The following is a 15,996-nucleotide window of genomic DNA, read 5'->3' as shown; positions in this document are numbered from 1 at the left end:
TCCTGAGCCGCGAGAAAATTCTCAGAAACTTGAAAGTTGTCACAATGCACGTCGAGAATAAGGCAAGGTGCGACATCTAGCTAATAATCTTAGAACTAAGGCGAGTGGCGCGCCGTCACAACGGAAATAACTTCGGCGTCTCTCGCCAGGATGTGTACGGAACCGCGTTTTATTAACTTTGTGCAAAGTGGAAATAAAGCGGTGACGTCATATTATAAGCCGCTTCAGGCTACCACCAAACTTATTTGGGTTTCCGTATTATATTGTAGCAGGTTGCATAATTTATTGCAACATTTTTTTGGCTTTATTTTTTTGTTTGTGACCGCGCGTCACGTACGATCCGTATGACGGAATATTGGCTTGACTGTACTTTTAGTGAATGAGAAACCAAAATAAAGACTGCATTTATGGTAAAGTTAATTTAATTACCTAAATAAAATGTAGTCAAATTCTTCATGTGTTATTGTAACCTTTAATTATGAAACCAAGTCCTCAACCGTGGTAACAGAATTATACACTTTGACAAAAAAAAACTTCGCGCGGATTAAAATATAAGTGCGAAAGAAAAAATTATAAAATAACATAATAAGCGAGAGTGCCGTGTCTTTAGCTTTATCTTAGCCAATGTTTTCATTAGATAATTCGTTACAATAACATTGAAATTACCGAGAGCAGATAACTCCGGATCCTGACCTCTAGCTGAGGTACAATGAAAAAGATAATACCATTAATTCATTTCTTTGATATTCACTTTATGTTAATTCGAATTAGCTGCTTCAAAGGACCGTTATGTTTTTAAAGGACCTTTTGTGTAACTTGTGTTCTAAAATTAACTTAGGCCTTAAAAAATTATGTCAATGGATCGTATCGTAGTACCGCAAAGTCGAAGTTCGATGAACACATTAAAAAAACAATTGATGCAATGCGGCTACAACTTTATTTTATAAAAATGTTGGGTGCCATATCGTAATTTTTTTCTCTTTTCATGACAAAAGGATAGCCTTTGATCCCGCGCACAATAAAAGTCACAACAATACACGCCAACTTCATTCAAATATTTAGCAACCTTTCAATATTTTCTCACTCGACCGCGTGTCATGAACCTTTACAAAATAATAATAATTAATTGTTGTTCAAACAAACTATTAGCTATGTAAAGTCTTTTATCACATTAATTAATGCTGCTGGTTACACTATAATTTACATTACTGCATATATTTGGCCTGAGTCACACGTGTGCAGCCGAATAATTATTTGTTGAACTCACGCCACCCACCCTCACCGCGGGTACGCTCACGGCAAAAAGTGCACGCTTTAAATTAAATAAAAATTGCAAATAATAATCGTCAGCACGCAATCTTTTTGATATTGGCAGTACGCTGTTAGCACGGCGCATGCGCTAGACAGTTCAGTGGCGACCAGTTTTAAATTTAGATTCGTGTCGCCGGAATTTCGCTGGCCTATTTAGACATCGCGAACGGCAGATTTTAAGTGAATTCAAAGGTACAATTGTTATTGATGTTCAGTTAAACTGTTCGAGTCAGTGATTTATCCGTGATGGACGCCAGTGATGTGAAGTGAAGTGATCGGTGTCTGGTTCTGTGCAGTGCGCGCGGGGTTATGTGGACAGACTGCTGAGCACACTACACCAAAATGTTTGGGAGGACGATGCTAGTGTTGTTGTTGTTGTGGACACAAGGTATTGTAGTTCAGTGCACATTATTATACTATACATTAGTTGACATCCCGGTATGTACTCTTGGCCACTATGAGCGTACACATCCACGACGGTTAGACACATAGGTGTGCATAGTAGAGTTCTACTTCTGTAACTGTGAATGAGTCATAGGCAATAATACTCTATGACAGAACTCAGTTAACGTGTAGTCTTGGATAAAACTAAATGGATAAACTTACTTATTTACAATAAGTAATCACTTCGTGTAAGGAAACTACTCTGAGCATTGTCCTGTTCAGGCCATCCTCCGTGAGGGTAGCTCATTGAAAAACGCAGGATATTAATTAAGAATAATAACAGATGAGCCTGCTTTATTTTTCGAATACTATTATAACAGAACGAAAATAATACCACAGTCACGTGTAACGATAAATTTGAACATGATAAAATATTAATACTGGCCTTTACCTTTATCAGTTTATATTTTGTTTTGCAATATTTTATAATTGAATCTCTCTGTGTGCAAACAAATTATATCATTCTACCAACTAATTAAATATAAATTATATTAATATAGTGGTTATTTCTGTCAGACCGTATAATAGGCTAGACAATGTTAACCAGAGGAGACTCGATGTCTACAAAGTTGATGCCGCGATATCGTTGGCCGAAATAAGTAATGCCATTAGGCAATTGAGGATTTGTCTATTACCTAACTATAATCACCGTTTGTATGGCTTCGGATGTGCAGTAGTAAGAAATCTCCAAGTGTGATGTTGAGCTCAATCGATTCATTGGCACATTAAGATCATTTCATGCCTTACAGAGATCATATAGGTGCCAGAACAGTGATGACGATGCTGTCACATTACGCTAATGTCCCTTTATCTTACCTTATGGAGATGAAACAGAAATAGGTAGTCAACCTGCTTTAACCTTAACCAAAAATCGATCTGGAGAAAGTTTAGCCCAATAAGTAGACGCTTAAAATGTAGAAATAAGCTTGCTTGGCATCTTATTAGTGAAACCAGTAAAATGATTTTGATGAAGTTTTATATAGTTAACTTTGGATAAAGATATTTGTGCAATTTGTCCTTTTGTGCCCCATTAAGATTATCAAGATTTAATTTATTACGTTTCAGATGCAGTAAGAAGCTTGCGTCTGGTGGAGCTTCGAGTGCCGACACATGAGCCAGAAGGAGGGATGGCCCTTCTCGGCTGTCAGTACGACATGGAAGGAGACACCCTGTATTCCGTCAAGTGGTACAAAGATGGCCGCGAGTTCTACCGCTTCGTTCCTAAGAATGACCCTCCTGTATATTACTTTCCAACTCCTGGAGTTAGTGTTGAGGTGAGAAATGTAAAACATTAGGTAAATTAAAAGATTATGTACCGACCCTTTCTTTGCAATTAGTCTTTGCAAACAAAGCCACCGATTGTTCCAAAATGTTCGTACATTTATAGCATTATTTACATCTTTTTGGTTGCTTGCGTAGGAGTGTATTATGTCTAGCTGTCAGGGTTCCTTTGATGTGCATTGAGAGGTTTATGGTGAACACACAATCAGAGCCAAAAAACGTAGAGCGCTGAACGAAAAGAATTTAAGAAATATTTTCATGAATGCTTATGAAATCTCGAACACTTGCACGCGTCGAATCATTCGAATCGTCCGAATCTGGTACTCAGAAATGACAGACGAATTCGGATGACTTCTGTTCGTTCGCCGTTCGGTGCGTTCGGCTCGGATCATGTTGATACTACTAAATACTAAAATGATTTTGTCGGATTGATAATGTCACTCTTAACTAATTTAACTTGGTCCACCGTAAAGTCGGACGTTTGTTTGACAATGAAGAACATTTGTAATTTATTTTATTTAACATAATTTTTAACTAGATACCACCCATTGTCTAAACTAAATCATCAGACAGAATAATGCAAAAGGCGAAAAACCATATAACATATAAGTAGTGTAAACGACATAATGGTAAATTTATTTACCCTTATTGTTGTATGTAATATCACCATGATAATGTTTATGTAACATTTAACAATGCAACTGTCTGAGCAGAAACTAGGCGATCACATCAAAATGTCAACACTGTACTAATAAATCATATGATTAATTATTATTCATGAATTCTATATTGCGACGATTCACTGTAACATTCAAAGGGGTAACCTTTTACTTATTTCATTGAAATCTGACGAAGCTTTGTGAAAGTCCCGATAGCCTAGTGGTAAACCACAAACATCTTAAGCGTGATTGTGGGTTCGATACCTGTAGAATAGGATATTGTTTGTCTAGGTACAAAAGTATTTAGTTACACAGAAAACCCATCTTTTTTTGAAGCCATTTTCCAACAATTAAGATACACGTGTGTTTATCGTTTGACGTCGCGTCTCGCATCAATTAAAAATTCTAAAAATATATAACCTATATCTATTCGAATTCATACAATATGCGTGATATAAATATGCTCAATGTCAGCTGTTTACGTAAGTAGAAATGATTTTTATAGAAACAATAACACATGGTAACAATTTAGTACAGTGACGTTACATATTTTATCATTATTTCGTTATAACAGATTACAGAAAATTTTCATCACAATATACAATTTCGGAGTCTGAAATTAATTTATTGAAATTAGGCTATTAGACACGCTAGACAGTAAGACGCTAACGTTTTATTTCGTGCGATGAACAAACATTATACCTACATACATTTGTCTCGTCTCATTAACACAAAATATTAAATAATCATTTGTTAATAATTAAGGGATCATCTTCAAGTATTTCATCGCTAAAAAAGTTACAAAACTATCTCTCGTCTCAGTCATGTCATCGAACATATTCTGTCGATCAAACTTCGGAATCGGCGGCAAGGAAAAAGCTATCTGTAACTCTGTGAGTAACTATTCAAAATATCAGCAATACTTGAAAACAACTTTCAACTCGCTTAGTATTTGCTCTTTTCGCGCAATATAGGTACACTTTCTTCAGCGACGGACGCTTCAAATAACTGTTTTGTATGAATATTTTTATATTAGCCATAAGTAAATCTAAATGTGATCGTGGAAACTCCTAATGATTGTTTGTAACTAACGTAACTTTAGAAAACATTTCTTAGTTTTTAACATTTAGCTTTCAGTTAAACGGTTCACGGGACAAAATGCTTCAAATCACGAAATTGTTTTAATTTTATGAGATGCCCGCCAATTCTAACACCTGTCAAATCGCTCATTTCTTTTTACGTTTTTATAGCATCGCAAGAATGTTACAAACGTTGGTTCTGGCCATTTTATATCATTAGTCAAAGCGATTACATTACGTCGCCGGTAATATGATGTTATTAGTGTGCACTCGGACTTCAGTGTATGGGAAATAGTGGCTTTGTCATAGTGTCACACAGAGTGTAAAATTAAACACACTTCTAAAATGGTTATAGTTGTTTTATAGGTACATTTTACGTCCTTGTAATAACGATGCATTGGAGTGGTGAACAATAAATTAGAAACTAACGCAACTGTTTTGTCCACTACTTTGTTGTAAATAAATCTTATCTGACTGTAATCTGCTGATATACCTACATGTTAGTTATTAAAAATATAACTACAGTTATTTACATTTCCCATTTCTATTTCTTTAACTAAGTACAATATTTTTTTTTGCAGATATCGCGTTCTTCAAACACGGTGGTAGCTCTAGTGAACCTGACACAGGAGTCAGCGGGACACTACCGCTGTGAGGTCTCCGGAGAAGCGCCTAAGTTCACAACTGTCTTTAGACAGAAATATATCAATATACATTGTAAGTCCACTTTATTAAGCTTATCACTGATGCAAAAACAATACAACTAGAGTTGCAGATTTTCTGAGCGAGGAATAGTTACAAAATACAAACTTCGAATCAGATTTATTTTCTTGACGTTCTATTTATTATTATTTACTTTCAGATTTAGTGGAATTTTCCATTTTGTAATTGACTGTAACCTGAATCTTACTTGAAAATATTTTTGTTACCTATTTATTTTCCTCAGATTTTTAAATTCAATTTAGGTTCGCTTATTATTTTTGGAAGCATCCCAGATAACAGATCACATTTGCGACTTCTTTGCATTTGAACTTTTTACGCATAAACCTGCTTCATACTTTATTATTTTTGTTTCAGTACTGCCTAAAGGCCGTCCTCGCGTAACAGGCCTAAAAGAACAATACAACTTCGATGACATGGTAGTGGCGAACTGCTCGCTACCTCCTTCCAGACCTAAAGCCCATCTCAAGTGGCTCGTGAATGATAAGCCAGCACCCTCCTCGTATATCCTGGGACCCTGGTACCGAGTGTCCGCGGAACGGCCTGATGCAGCTGAAACTATATTGCAGCTAAGCTTCTATGCGACTACTTCTGATTTTATTAATGGGGCCATAAAGCTAAAAGTGAGTTTCTAAATTGGTAGTGGCCTTGCATTTTAGTTTTAAGAGCTGTATATTAATGTATTTATATTGATTTTAGTGCCAAGCTACGATAGCACCGCTCTACCAGAGAGAAACGGAGTCAACCCATTACATTGCATTACCTTATTCAATTGGCACGGATGCACCCGAGGCAAAAGAAATCAAAGGTAACAATTAAATTAAAAGAAACTCGGAAATATCTAACATATAAAACAGTTTGCAAACCCCATATCAAGTTTTCGTATATAATCGGCCTTGTTTCATGGGCCAAACAGTCTGTTATCGCAAATGGTAATCATGTTGTTGAACAAACAATATTTTTGTTTGTTCAACAACTCTTTTATTCCATAGCCATAACACATGAAGGAACATGAAGATAACGAGTATTTCCAAAATTATTTTTGGAGAACAATGTCCTGTTTATATTGGACCTCCAAAACTAACTGGAAATTAAACATGGCCAGGCAAAATTAGTAATGTCAAGCTTTTATTTTCAGATGACGCTACAGTGGTGGATGACTCATTAGCATCTTTGCTCATACCAATTATTTTCTTAATATTATTGTAACACCGTGATATTGCAGTCAGCATAGGAGGCCAGAAATGTTCACATTCAAACTTTTATTTTATTTGTTTGACAAAATATTTCACGGTTCAAATTTCGAGTGTTTTGTAGCAAAACGTGGCGAATACACTGTAGACCATTTTAGATACGGTTAAACAATTCTTTGAAAGTTCACAAAACTTGAACATCAGGAAACGTTCGTGTAGGTTAACTGTACATATACTTGTAACTAACTAGGGAACTTGGTCCTACGAAGCAAAGCGTTCGCAATCTTGAATAGTGTCGTTTCGGAACGTAACAATTATACTAGCTACCTTCGTGAACTGTGCTGTGCAGGCAATCGTTCTGCTTACGCTTATTACCTAAGCACTTGAATTGCAGACAAGTTGTATCGTTAAACCAATTGCAAGTTAAACTAATTTATTGAGCAACTAAAAGTTTATTGATCAAATCCTAAAGACCTTCTTAATTAGCAATTAACATGCATATTAAGACCTAAATTCAGTACCCAAGCCAACTTTAAACGAACAAAACAACACACAAAAAGAGTAACACATACATACGTAAAAATAGCCACATAAGCTTTTTCTCAGTTGATGTATGAAGTGCGGGTGTGTCCTGAGAGACAAATTGCGGGCCCGCAGTTTTTTTATTTCTTTTACTGTAAAGCAAAATGTTTTCGTCCTCTTCGCAACGAAGTATTTTTGTGCTATCTAATACTGGCAACTTTTAAAATGTTTTTGATTTCAACTTCTGCAGTCGCACTCGCAAGCAATTATATTTCAGGGAAATATATTGTGTGGCCTAAATTAGTTATGTGATTGTCAATTATCTGGTTTTTACTAAGTATAGCTGTTTAAAAGCAGTTTTTTCTTTAGGTGTGCCTACATAATTGAACTGTTTTTAGAAAAATGGTAATCAAAAGATGTAGTAGCTTCCATAGAAAGGAGTGCTGGTTGGTTCAATAGACTTTCATGATGTTATATGTATTTACATTTTTTTGGTACAATATAAAGATTTTTTGGAAGTATCCCAGGTACATTGCTTCCGAGTTTATTTATAACTTTTAATATTTTGATGGTTTAACTGTGCACATTTTTGGCCACCTTTCAAAACGAATGTAACAAATAAAGACGTAAGTTATTTTTCGACGTAGATTTTAATAATGTACTTAGGTACGTTTTAAGTACATGTATGTATAAAATATTAATACTACCTTTACTTAAGCATAATAATTATTATATGGCTTTAACTTGTAATCATGAGAAATCAAGCTAAGCTTGACTGTGTATAGATTAATAACGATTAAGAAATAATTACAACGACCAAAATGTGTAGGTAATATTTTCGTATCCTGCGGGATTAGGGTGAGATTTGATATACTTATATCTAGATGTAGGGCTGTGCTAAATATTTTCTCTAGCACTTTAATATACAATATTATTATGAGGCACTTTAAGCAGGCGACTTAGTGAGTATTGCGTATCAAGTATCCGACATGCGTGTAGATCTCATCCTTTTCTATTGCGGCTTAGTAAACCTTGTTATTTTATTTATGTTTTTTTCGTGATACTCTGATGCATTCGAATGTAATAATTATTATATTGTTTTCTATGCATTTACACTATTATTTTCTTGAATCATTTTTTGTTATTATATTTTGTGAACGCGATACCATACTAATTAGAAGGGTTGTGATAGCGATATGACTGCTTTGCATGAATACCGATTGTACTTTATAAATAAAGGAAATATAGTGAGTTACAAAAACGGAGACTTTTTTACATAATTTATTTACAAAGCTATATAAATTCATTTAAGTTCGTAAGTGTGAAACTCACGGAAGCGTTTTGTTTTTATCATTAAGGTTCGTCGTGCTGCTTTCGTTGTTTTGTCATCAGTAACCAGAGCCTCGAGGGCCACTGGGTCCACCGCTTGGGTAGCCTTCTTCGCCATTGCTACCACCATTCTGAGATCCGGGGCGTTCTCTTCCTCGACCCTGTCCTCCGGGCCCGCCTCTTCCACCTCCATTCGGTCCGCCACTTGGGTAACCACCACCGTTACCTCCGTTACTACCAGGGAAACCTCCATTATTGCCTCCAGGGCCACCGCTAGGGTACCCGCCATTACCTCCTGCGGAACCACCGCTGGGGTAACCACCGTTACCTTGCGGTCCTCCACTAGGATAACCATTACCACCGCCGTTCAAATCTTCAATTCCCGAACTGCCTTGCGAGCCTTGGTTTGGCCCACGGGATCCCTGACCATTTCTGCCATTACCTCCAGGCCGTCCACTTGGATAGCCCATAAAGCCTTGACTACCAGTATTACCCTGTCCGAAGCCGCCGGCGTCTTGATAGCGTCCTGAGCCGGGCTGGTCTTGACCAGATCCCGGGAAACCACCATCGCCGCCTGGGAAGTTCCCACCAGGACCGCCTTGAGGGTAGCCCTGACTACCTCCTTGTCCACCGCTGCCGCCTGTTAAATAAATATAATATTAACTTAAGTATATTAAATTATAATTTAGGTTAATATTGGGACGTTTTTTCCTATGAAGCTTGAGAGCAGTGATTTACGATATCGAGAGTTCAGACTATTTTGACTGTTAAGAGGACTTTCAAAAGATACTATAAAAAGGATTAATTACCTCGACCAAAACCGTTTCCAGAGCCACCGTTGCCGCCTCCTGATTGAAAAGAAATAAATATCCATTAAACAAACTGAAAACTAATTTAATACAAATTTGAACCAGCAAGTAAATTCCAATTACCAACAGCTTTGTTTAGGTAATGCCGAGATTAGTTCACATTAATTTTACAATGAAATTAGCTAATTTGAAACAACAACAATTTTCCTAATAAAGTGGACGGGTTTATTAGAATTGAAGAGTACTTTAGGGTAAAATAGTTTCAGCTGTTCCTGAATGTTTCAAGTAAGTTATTAGTTTTGGCTGATTGGTTTCAGAAATGCAGTTTGGCACAAAGCTATTCACAGGTGTCGCGTCGCCAACCAAGATAATGAACCAACCCTCGTATCGGATCTGAGGCATGTATCCCTGCAGGCCGGCCTCGTACTCGACAACCTGTCGCCTGCCATCAGGCAGCACTACGTTATACTCCCCAGTGGCCAGGTCGCCATCACGCTGCTCAGAATGACCAAATTTAGTACCTGTCTGAGCGTCGTCCACGTCATAGCTAAACTCGTATTTAGCCGGCTCCTGAAAGACAACATTGGAAAATCAATACCTTAATAGCTAAGAGCGAGGTTATTTTTCCTCTCAACCTTACTACACGTGTCAGCTTATCCAAAATAGCCAGAGCCAAAATAAACAAAGTTGGAATTTGAATGAATACGTAATTACTTTTAAATAAACGTTGTGGTTGATGATTTACTTGTTTAAATGAAAAGTAGAGTTCTGCAAAACGTACATTAGATTGTCCATCATCGTAGCTCGAACCACGACCATTGCCCCTCCCACCCGGACCGCTGCCAGGACCACCACCAAAGCCAGGTGCACCATATGATGATGATGGCTGTCCACCAGGACCGCCGTTGAATCCAGCTCCAGCTTGAGACTGTGCTTGAGAACCACCGCCAGGAGACAAATAACTCGAGTCTGGTGCCGATTGACCGTTGCCTGAAGGCTGGAATCCCCCTGTGGGTGGAGGCCCATACGAGCTATCAGGTCGTTGCCCGAATCCTGGCCCTCCACTATTTCCTGATCCTGTACCTCCTTGTTGATTAGGAGGACCGTAAGACGACTGTGGACGGCCTCTACCACCAGGACCTCCGGGACCTCCAGGGCCTCCAGGACCTCCAGGTCCACCGGGCCCGCCTGGGCCTCCACGACCTCTCCCGTTACCTCGCCCTGGTGGACCGTATTGTGAATCAGGTGCACTGAAACCGCCTTGTCCTTGGGAGCCAAACCCTTGCGATCCTTGTCCGTTACCTCTTCCCGATGGTGGACCATATTGAGTATCTACAGATGGTCCTGTCTGTCCGTTGGAATAAGAATCCTGAGATCCAGAGGGACCTAATCCACCACCTGGTTGAGATCCCCCTCCGGAGCCTCCGTTACTGCCAGGTGGGCCATATTGAGATGATGGTCGACCACCAGAGCCAGAGGGAGGTAGGTAGCTGTTTACAGGAGGCTCACATTTGCTAGCTGGCCACGCAAGTGCGCTTAGCAAGAAAAATAGGAACTGAAAAATATTGAATCATTGTTAGAGTAGAGTAGAAGTTAAAGAAGCATTGAATAATCGACAAATGGATTCTACCAGAGAAAACACCATTTTTCATTCTACTGTTAAAAGTACATATAACTTTTAGCAGATTTTTATGCTTTTTTAACCATTTTCAGCAATGTCGGAAAAAAAATTGTAGAAAAAACTCGATTTAAAAAATTTATCGCTACAAATCGCACTGAATATACTAGCAAAGGACACAGAAAATAATGGTGATCCATCCCTTTTAAATCCTTTATAAACAAACACTTACTAAAATCATCACTGGGGTGCTTTCATGAAACCTTAAAGTTAACTGAGCTTGGAAGATGTGTTACTTTACAAAGTTTTAGCTTTTGAATACATTAAATTTGAATAGTCGCTGTTTATATAGGAAAGTTGGCACTGGTGAGCGTGATACCAATACGATGCAACAGCTCACGCGTGAGTCTACGTCTAGCTTCGTGCATCTGCCGAACGGCCGTCACCGACGCGTCATCCGTGGGACTCCCGGATCGGCGCGAGCGCATGCAACGACAAATAATGACTCCGTTACGTGACGAATACATACAATTAATATCAGCAAAACGCTCCCATTTATTTTGAATAAATGTTTGTCTGTCAGTAGCTCTGTCAAAGCAGAATTGATATCTACAGACTTAATAGGTTTGCATTGTTGCAAATATCAACCGCTCATGGAAATAATTTGTCAAGTTCCAAGATTATAAGCAAAACCCAAACTTTTTACTTGCAATAAAGCATGAGAACCAGAAACACACTTTTTGAACACTCATTTTGTGCTGCCTTTTTCGTAAATTATATTATTAGACGGACGAGTGCGTGTGGTCAAGTTAATAAAAACGTCATATCAAAAAAATCTCACATACCTAATTATAGGTTCAGTAAGACCAACAAGCCCCCACAACAACTGCACGCAAATGATTATTTCAATGAATGTATGATATTATTCATTGTTATACTAAAAACAAACTATGTACCATTCCATCAAGTTACAAGTAGATATTTAGTAAAAATAAAATTTTAACACGAAATTGCATCGTAAATCTTACGTATTTGGCAATAATCGAAATCATGACTATAAATAATTGTAGATCCAGTCACCTAGAGAGGCCTTAGGAATACCCACATTTTTAACAAGCGAAGGCCATGTGAATGACATCGGGACATCGTCAGACAACTAGGCCTCGTCCCATGTATGTGCAACGAATAATGCAGCTGCACACATGATGAATTAGATAGGTATAGACAACATTTTTCAGTTCTGTCAATCTGCGTAGATAATTCATCTGTTTACAATCTCATTCTCTTGAGAGAATGATAACAATCAACTGCTGCACTTGTTTACTTATTTGTCAATTTCTTCCTGTTCAGTTTGAATGAAGATTCGATTTAGTATCGAAAGTATTATATTTTTAAGTATTATAAAGGTAACTCGTGAGTATTCGTGAGGTACCAAATTGGCAGATAATTTGCAATGAGTGCGTGAAAGTCGCCTGAACTTCAAAGAAAAACTTTATGTCACCTTATCCTCCGAGCCTTTTCTCAACTATGTTGGGGTCGGCTTCCAGTCTAACCGGATGTAGCTGAGTACCAGTGTTTTATAAGGAGCGACTGCCCTATCTGACCTCCTCAACTTTATGGTTTTGTCAAAAACAAGTTTATTGATCCAGGCATAGCCAGGCGTTCTTATGTTTATTACTAATATATGCGGTTGTTTATAAATGGAACATTGTATCCGTGATGTCGGGCCGTGCAGTGATCTGTGTCATCCTCGCTAGTTAGCGAGTCGTGAGTGCGCGCGTTGCGACAGAGGCAAGCCGCCCCTTACCTGCGCCCGCGACGCCGCGACGCGTTGATAACGTGCTGCGAAACTTTACACTTATAATGAGGCTTATGACTTCACGATTTTTGGACTCGTTATTATTGTGTCTCGGATCTCATAACATCATATTTATGATCATTACATATGACTCACGCCTATTGGAAATATATAAAGCTTTTCGTTGTTTTGCATTGACTTCAGTGAAGGCTTAGTGTTGGGTGCAGTCTGGTGTAGTTTGACGTTTAAATGTGTAACTGATAGAAGTTTATACTTATTAAAATTTTTAATTTTATTACTTTGTCTAGCTCTTTACCTACCTTTGAACGAAGTTCGTTTACTTACTTGCGATGCAAATAAATCATTATAATGATGTATTTTCTCAATGGCACATCCTATCCTTTCCATATCACGTGTGTAAGTAAGCACCTTTGAATGTGCGTGCAAATAACGAGATTTGAGAGGTTTTGCATAACTCTAATGAGGAAGTTTGTTCTTAAGGGGTTTTCTCCAACTGTCACGTTATTTTACAATTCTACCTTGGCAATTACATATTTTCCATTTGTTTACCGTTTACTAATTGGCACTGTTTTTTCATTACCGTAGACGGTAGTCCAAATCCACAGTTCACCAATATTATAAATAATGTACACAGAATAAGCAACATCCTTTAATAAGCCATCAGAGCGCGATGAACAAATATGGGCATTACCAGCACATTCCCACAAGCAAATCACGCTAGGTCCGATACAATATTTGCTATCGACCCAAATGTATTAAATTTTATACTAAATATTGCTACATATTACATAGATAACTGTCATATTTTATTATAATGTATTTTGGTACATTCCGAATTTAATGATGCCATTCCAGTATGAAAGGTACAATAGAATTCCCGTGGAACCGTGCACTATAGATTTAATTAGTTTCACGAAATCACAAGAGGCGCTTGGGTTCGTAAGCATTGCCCAATAAACAGCCTAATACGATTCGTGAGTTACACACGGACTTACCGAGAATCGATGATCCTCATTGTTCATGATTATCAGCTATTCCTAATGCATAAATCCTACATCGTTATGGTCGAGGCTGGTACAATTGTGTTGCACTCTGTGTCAATACTCGAAAGTGGGTCAGCGAGACAGATTGATGACGTATGCTGGCACATCGCTCCAACCCGACGACCCTTTGTTGTATATGCGTCCCAGCTGTATGTTCACTTAAATAGATTGAATCGTCCTGCCTCTTTAGAATATCTGCTGCAGCGTCAGCAAGTTTGATTTGCTATTAATCTTCTCATTTGTTGATGTCTAAAAGTTAACTGGGTCTTTGTAGATATTGATTCCAAAACAAGCAACTTTTTTAACGTTGTGTTAAAATCCAGATTTAGTTCTGATGAAAAATATAAGCGACAGTAAATACGTTCGCTCTTTTCTATTGTTGTTTATCCCTTTTTTCTGTGAAATATTCCACCTCAAAGTTCTTAGCACTTTTATTTATGACCTAAATGTAAAACGTTCTAAGAAGAAACTCTAGTATTTAATTTAGTAAAGTGTCATTGGAACCTAGTCGCCGACTGTGACGGACACTTTTCTACGGAATATATTACGGTAGAGTTACTCGTAAATACTGGAAGCTAGGACTTACAATCAATCTCAGTCCAAAAGTTTTAACTTTAGGTCTCAATGTAAACATAGGTAAAGGTTTGAAAAATAACTAGGTATTTTATTGTTTTTATTCTTGTTTTATTTATGTCAACTTTTACACAAAATACTCGTAGAAATGTTTGTAACAGAATTGTGTGATATTACTATATATATTTTAATACTGTTTTACTCAGAAGTATGACAGCAGCAGTTTTATTTAAATGCTTTAATTTAATGTTCTAAAAGAATTCTCACTAACAGTGCAAAAAAATTACAAAATCTTATTTTCAAATATTTTCGTTGGGTTTGAAATCATCATGATCTCCAGAGCCTTTTAACAACTATTTTCATTGAGTTTTAAATAGACATAATAACATGAAAAATAAAACAAATAATTAGGTACTAATACTACCTATAACGTCTTACGGTATTAATATCACTATGGTACTATCCTATTGTTACCTCATCTATCACAGTTAAAAAGGTACTATCTACAACTATAATACTTGCTAAAGTTGACGCCAGAATTTCGTTACTTCATAATTTCACAAAGAAATAGAAAAAAAATCATTTTTTTTAAATCGTTATAACAGACAGATCTTTGCAAGTCATAGAAAAATACGAACTCCTGACGTTAACTGTATAAATTTTTTAATACTCTATTTACATTGTGTCAAATTATATATGTCACCGTAAGATTACAAACATCGTTAGATTACAATCTATCTCGAGAGATTGTAAACTGTCGAATTATTGTAAACCGTAACACCTGATTGCAATTTAACGCATTATTTTTCGCTATATTATAATCTATCGATGAGAAATTGTCAAATTGTCAACTGTCCGAAAGCTCTCCCTGATTGGTCAGTCTTTTTGTAAGATCGAGAGCGATGTAGAGCGGTCAAATTGTCAACTGGCGTAGAACGGAATACATCTTGCGCGCTGATTGGTAGAACGTCAAAAAAGACAATGTTCTTTGCAACTCCCGGTGTCACAGCTCTTTGACGTGCAAAAATAAGTGACGGTTTAATTTTTTATAAAATCAAAAATTGTACTTAATTTTTAAGACTCAAATTACACACAATTAAAAATTGTATTAAAAATTGAAGTTAGTGACGAAAACGAATCGCTGCAAAACCGACTCCACGTAGTCTTGTCTGCCCTACCCCTAGAGTGCAATTCAAAACCGCGTAGGCGCGGAGGGGCGAGGCGGCCTGCGAGCTGAGGCGCAGGTAGTTTCAGCGCTCGCCGCCGCGGCTGAGGCTGGCCGGCGGAGCCGGCCAGCAAGCCGAAGCTGCGGTGGTGAGCGTGAAAACCATCTGCGACGATAAGCTCGCATGGGACCGCCGGAGCCCCGCAGCGCCGGAGCCGTGACAGAAGTTATGCTTGCTGCATGTTGCATGCTTACTTCCATGCTGGGTCAATTAATATGGGATGTGTTATATTTTAAACAAAAAACTCAGTAGGTACGAGTTAAAAAATTAGAAGGTAAATAAATATTTTTATGATGTCATTTAATAGTATTTAAGAAGTTTACTGTTAGAATGCATGCTACAAATTTAGATGCAAAAAAATAACCATCAT

General features: G+C 37.6%; 2 protein-coding genes across 4 annotated transcripts; one reads left to right on the top strand and one right to left on the bottom strand.

The window, feature by feature from the left end:
* Window positions 1-1,069: 1,069 nt before the first annotated feature.
* Window positions 1,070-8,250, top strand: LOC110384381 (uncharacterized). The gene is made up of 6 exons (XM_021345650.3): window positions 1,070-1,699; window positions 2,821-3,029; window positions 5,356-5,491; window positions 5,852-6,117; window positions 6,194-6,302; window positions 6,633-8,250. Exons 1-6 carry the CDS (start codon window positions 1,654-1,656, stop codon window positions 6,701-6,703), a joined length of 837 nt encoding a protein of 278 aa, XP_021201325.2. The 5' UTR covers window positions 1,070-1,653; the 3' UTR covers window positions 6,704-8,250.
* A 226-nt stretch (window positions 8,251-8,476) lies between these two features.
* Window positions 8,477-11,463, bottom strand: LOC110384380 (pro-resilin). 3 transcript variants are annotated; one of them, XM_021345647.3, is made up of 5 exons: window positions 11,198-11,463; window positions 10,129-10,902; window positions 9,728-9,917; window positions 9,348-9,386; window positions 8,477-9,178 (listed from the first exon to the last, which is right to left on the bottom strand). In XM_021345647.3, exons 1-5 carry the CDS (start codon window positions 11,204-11,206, stop codon window positions 8,598-8,600), a joined length of 1,593 nt encoding a protein of 530 aa, XP_021201322.3. In that variant the 5' UTR covers window positions 11,207-11,463; the 3' UTR covers window positions 8,477-8,597. The 3 variants fall into 3 exon arrangements, with proteins under 3 accessions (XP_021201322.3, XP_021201323.3, XP_021201324.3); XM_021345648.3 differs by having other exon boundaries at window positions 9,869-9,917; window positions 11,198-11,462; XM_021345649.3 differs by having other exon boundaries at window positions 9,348-9,383; window positions 9,869-9,917; window positions 11,198-11,462.
* Between the last annotated feature and the right edge of the window lie 4,533 nt (window positions 11,464-15,996).

This window comes from Helicoverpa armigera, chromosome 13 (assembly GCF_030705265.1).
Source record: "Helicoverpa armigera isolate CAAS_96S chromosome 13, ASM3070526v1, whole genome shotgun sequence".
Taxonomy (NCBI): domain Eukaryota; kingdom Metazoa; phylum Arthropoda; class Insecta; order Lepidoptera; family Noctuidae; genus Helicoverpa; species Helicoverpa armigera.
This window is presented reverse-complemented; position numbering and strand designations above follow the sequence as displayed.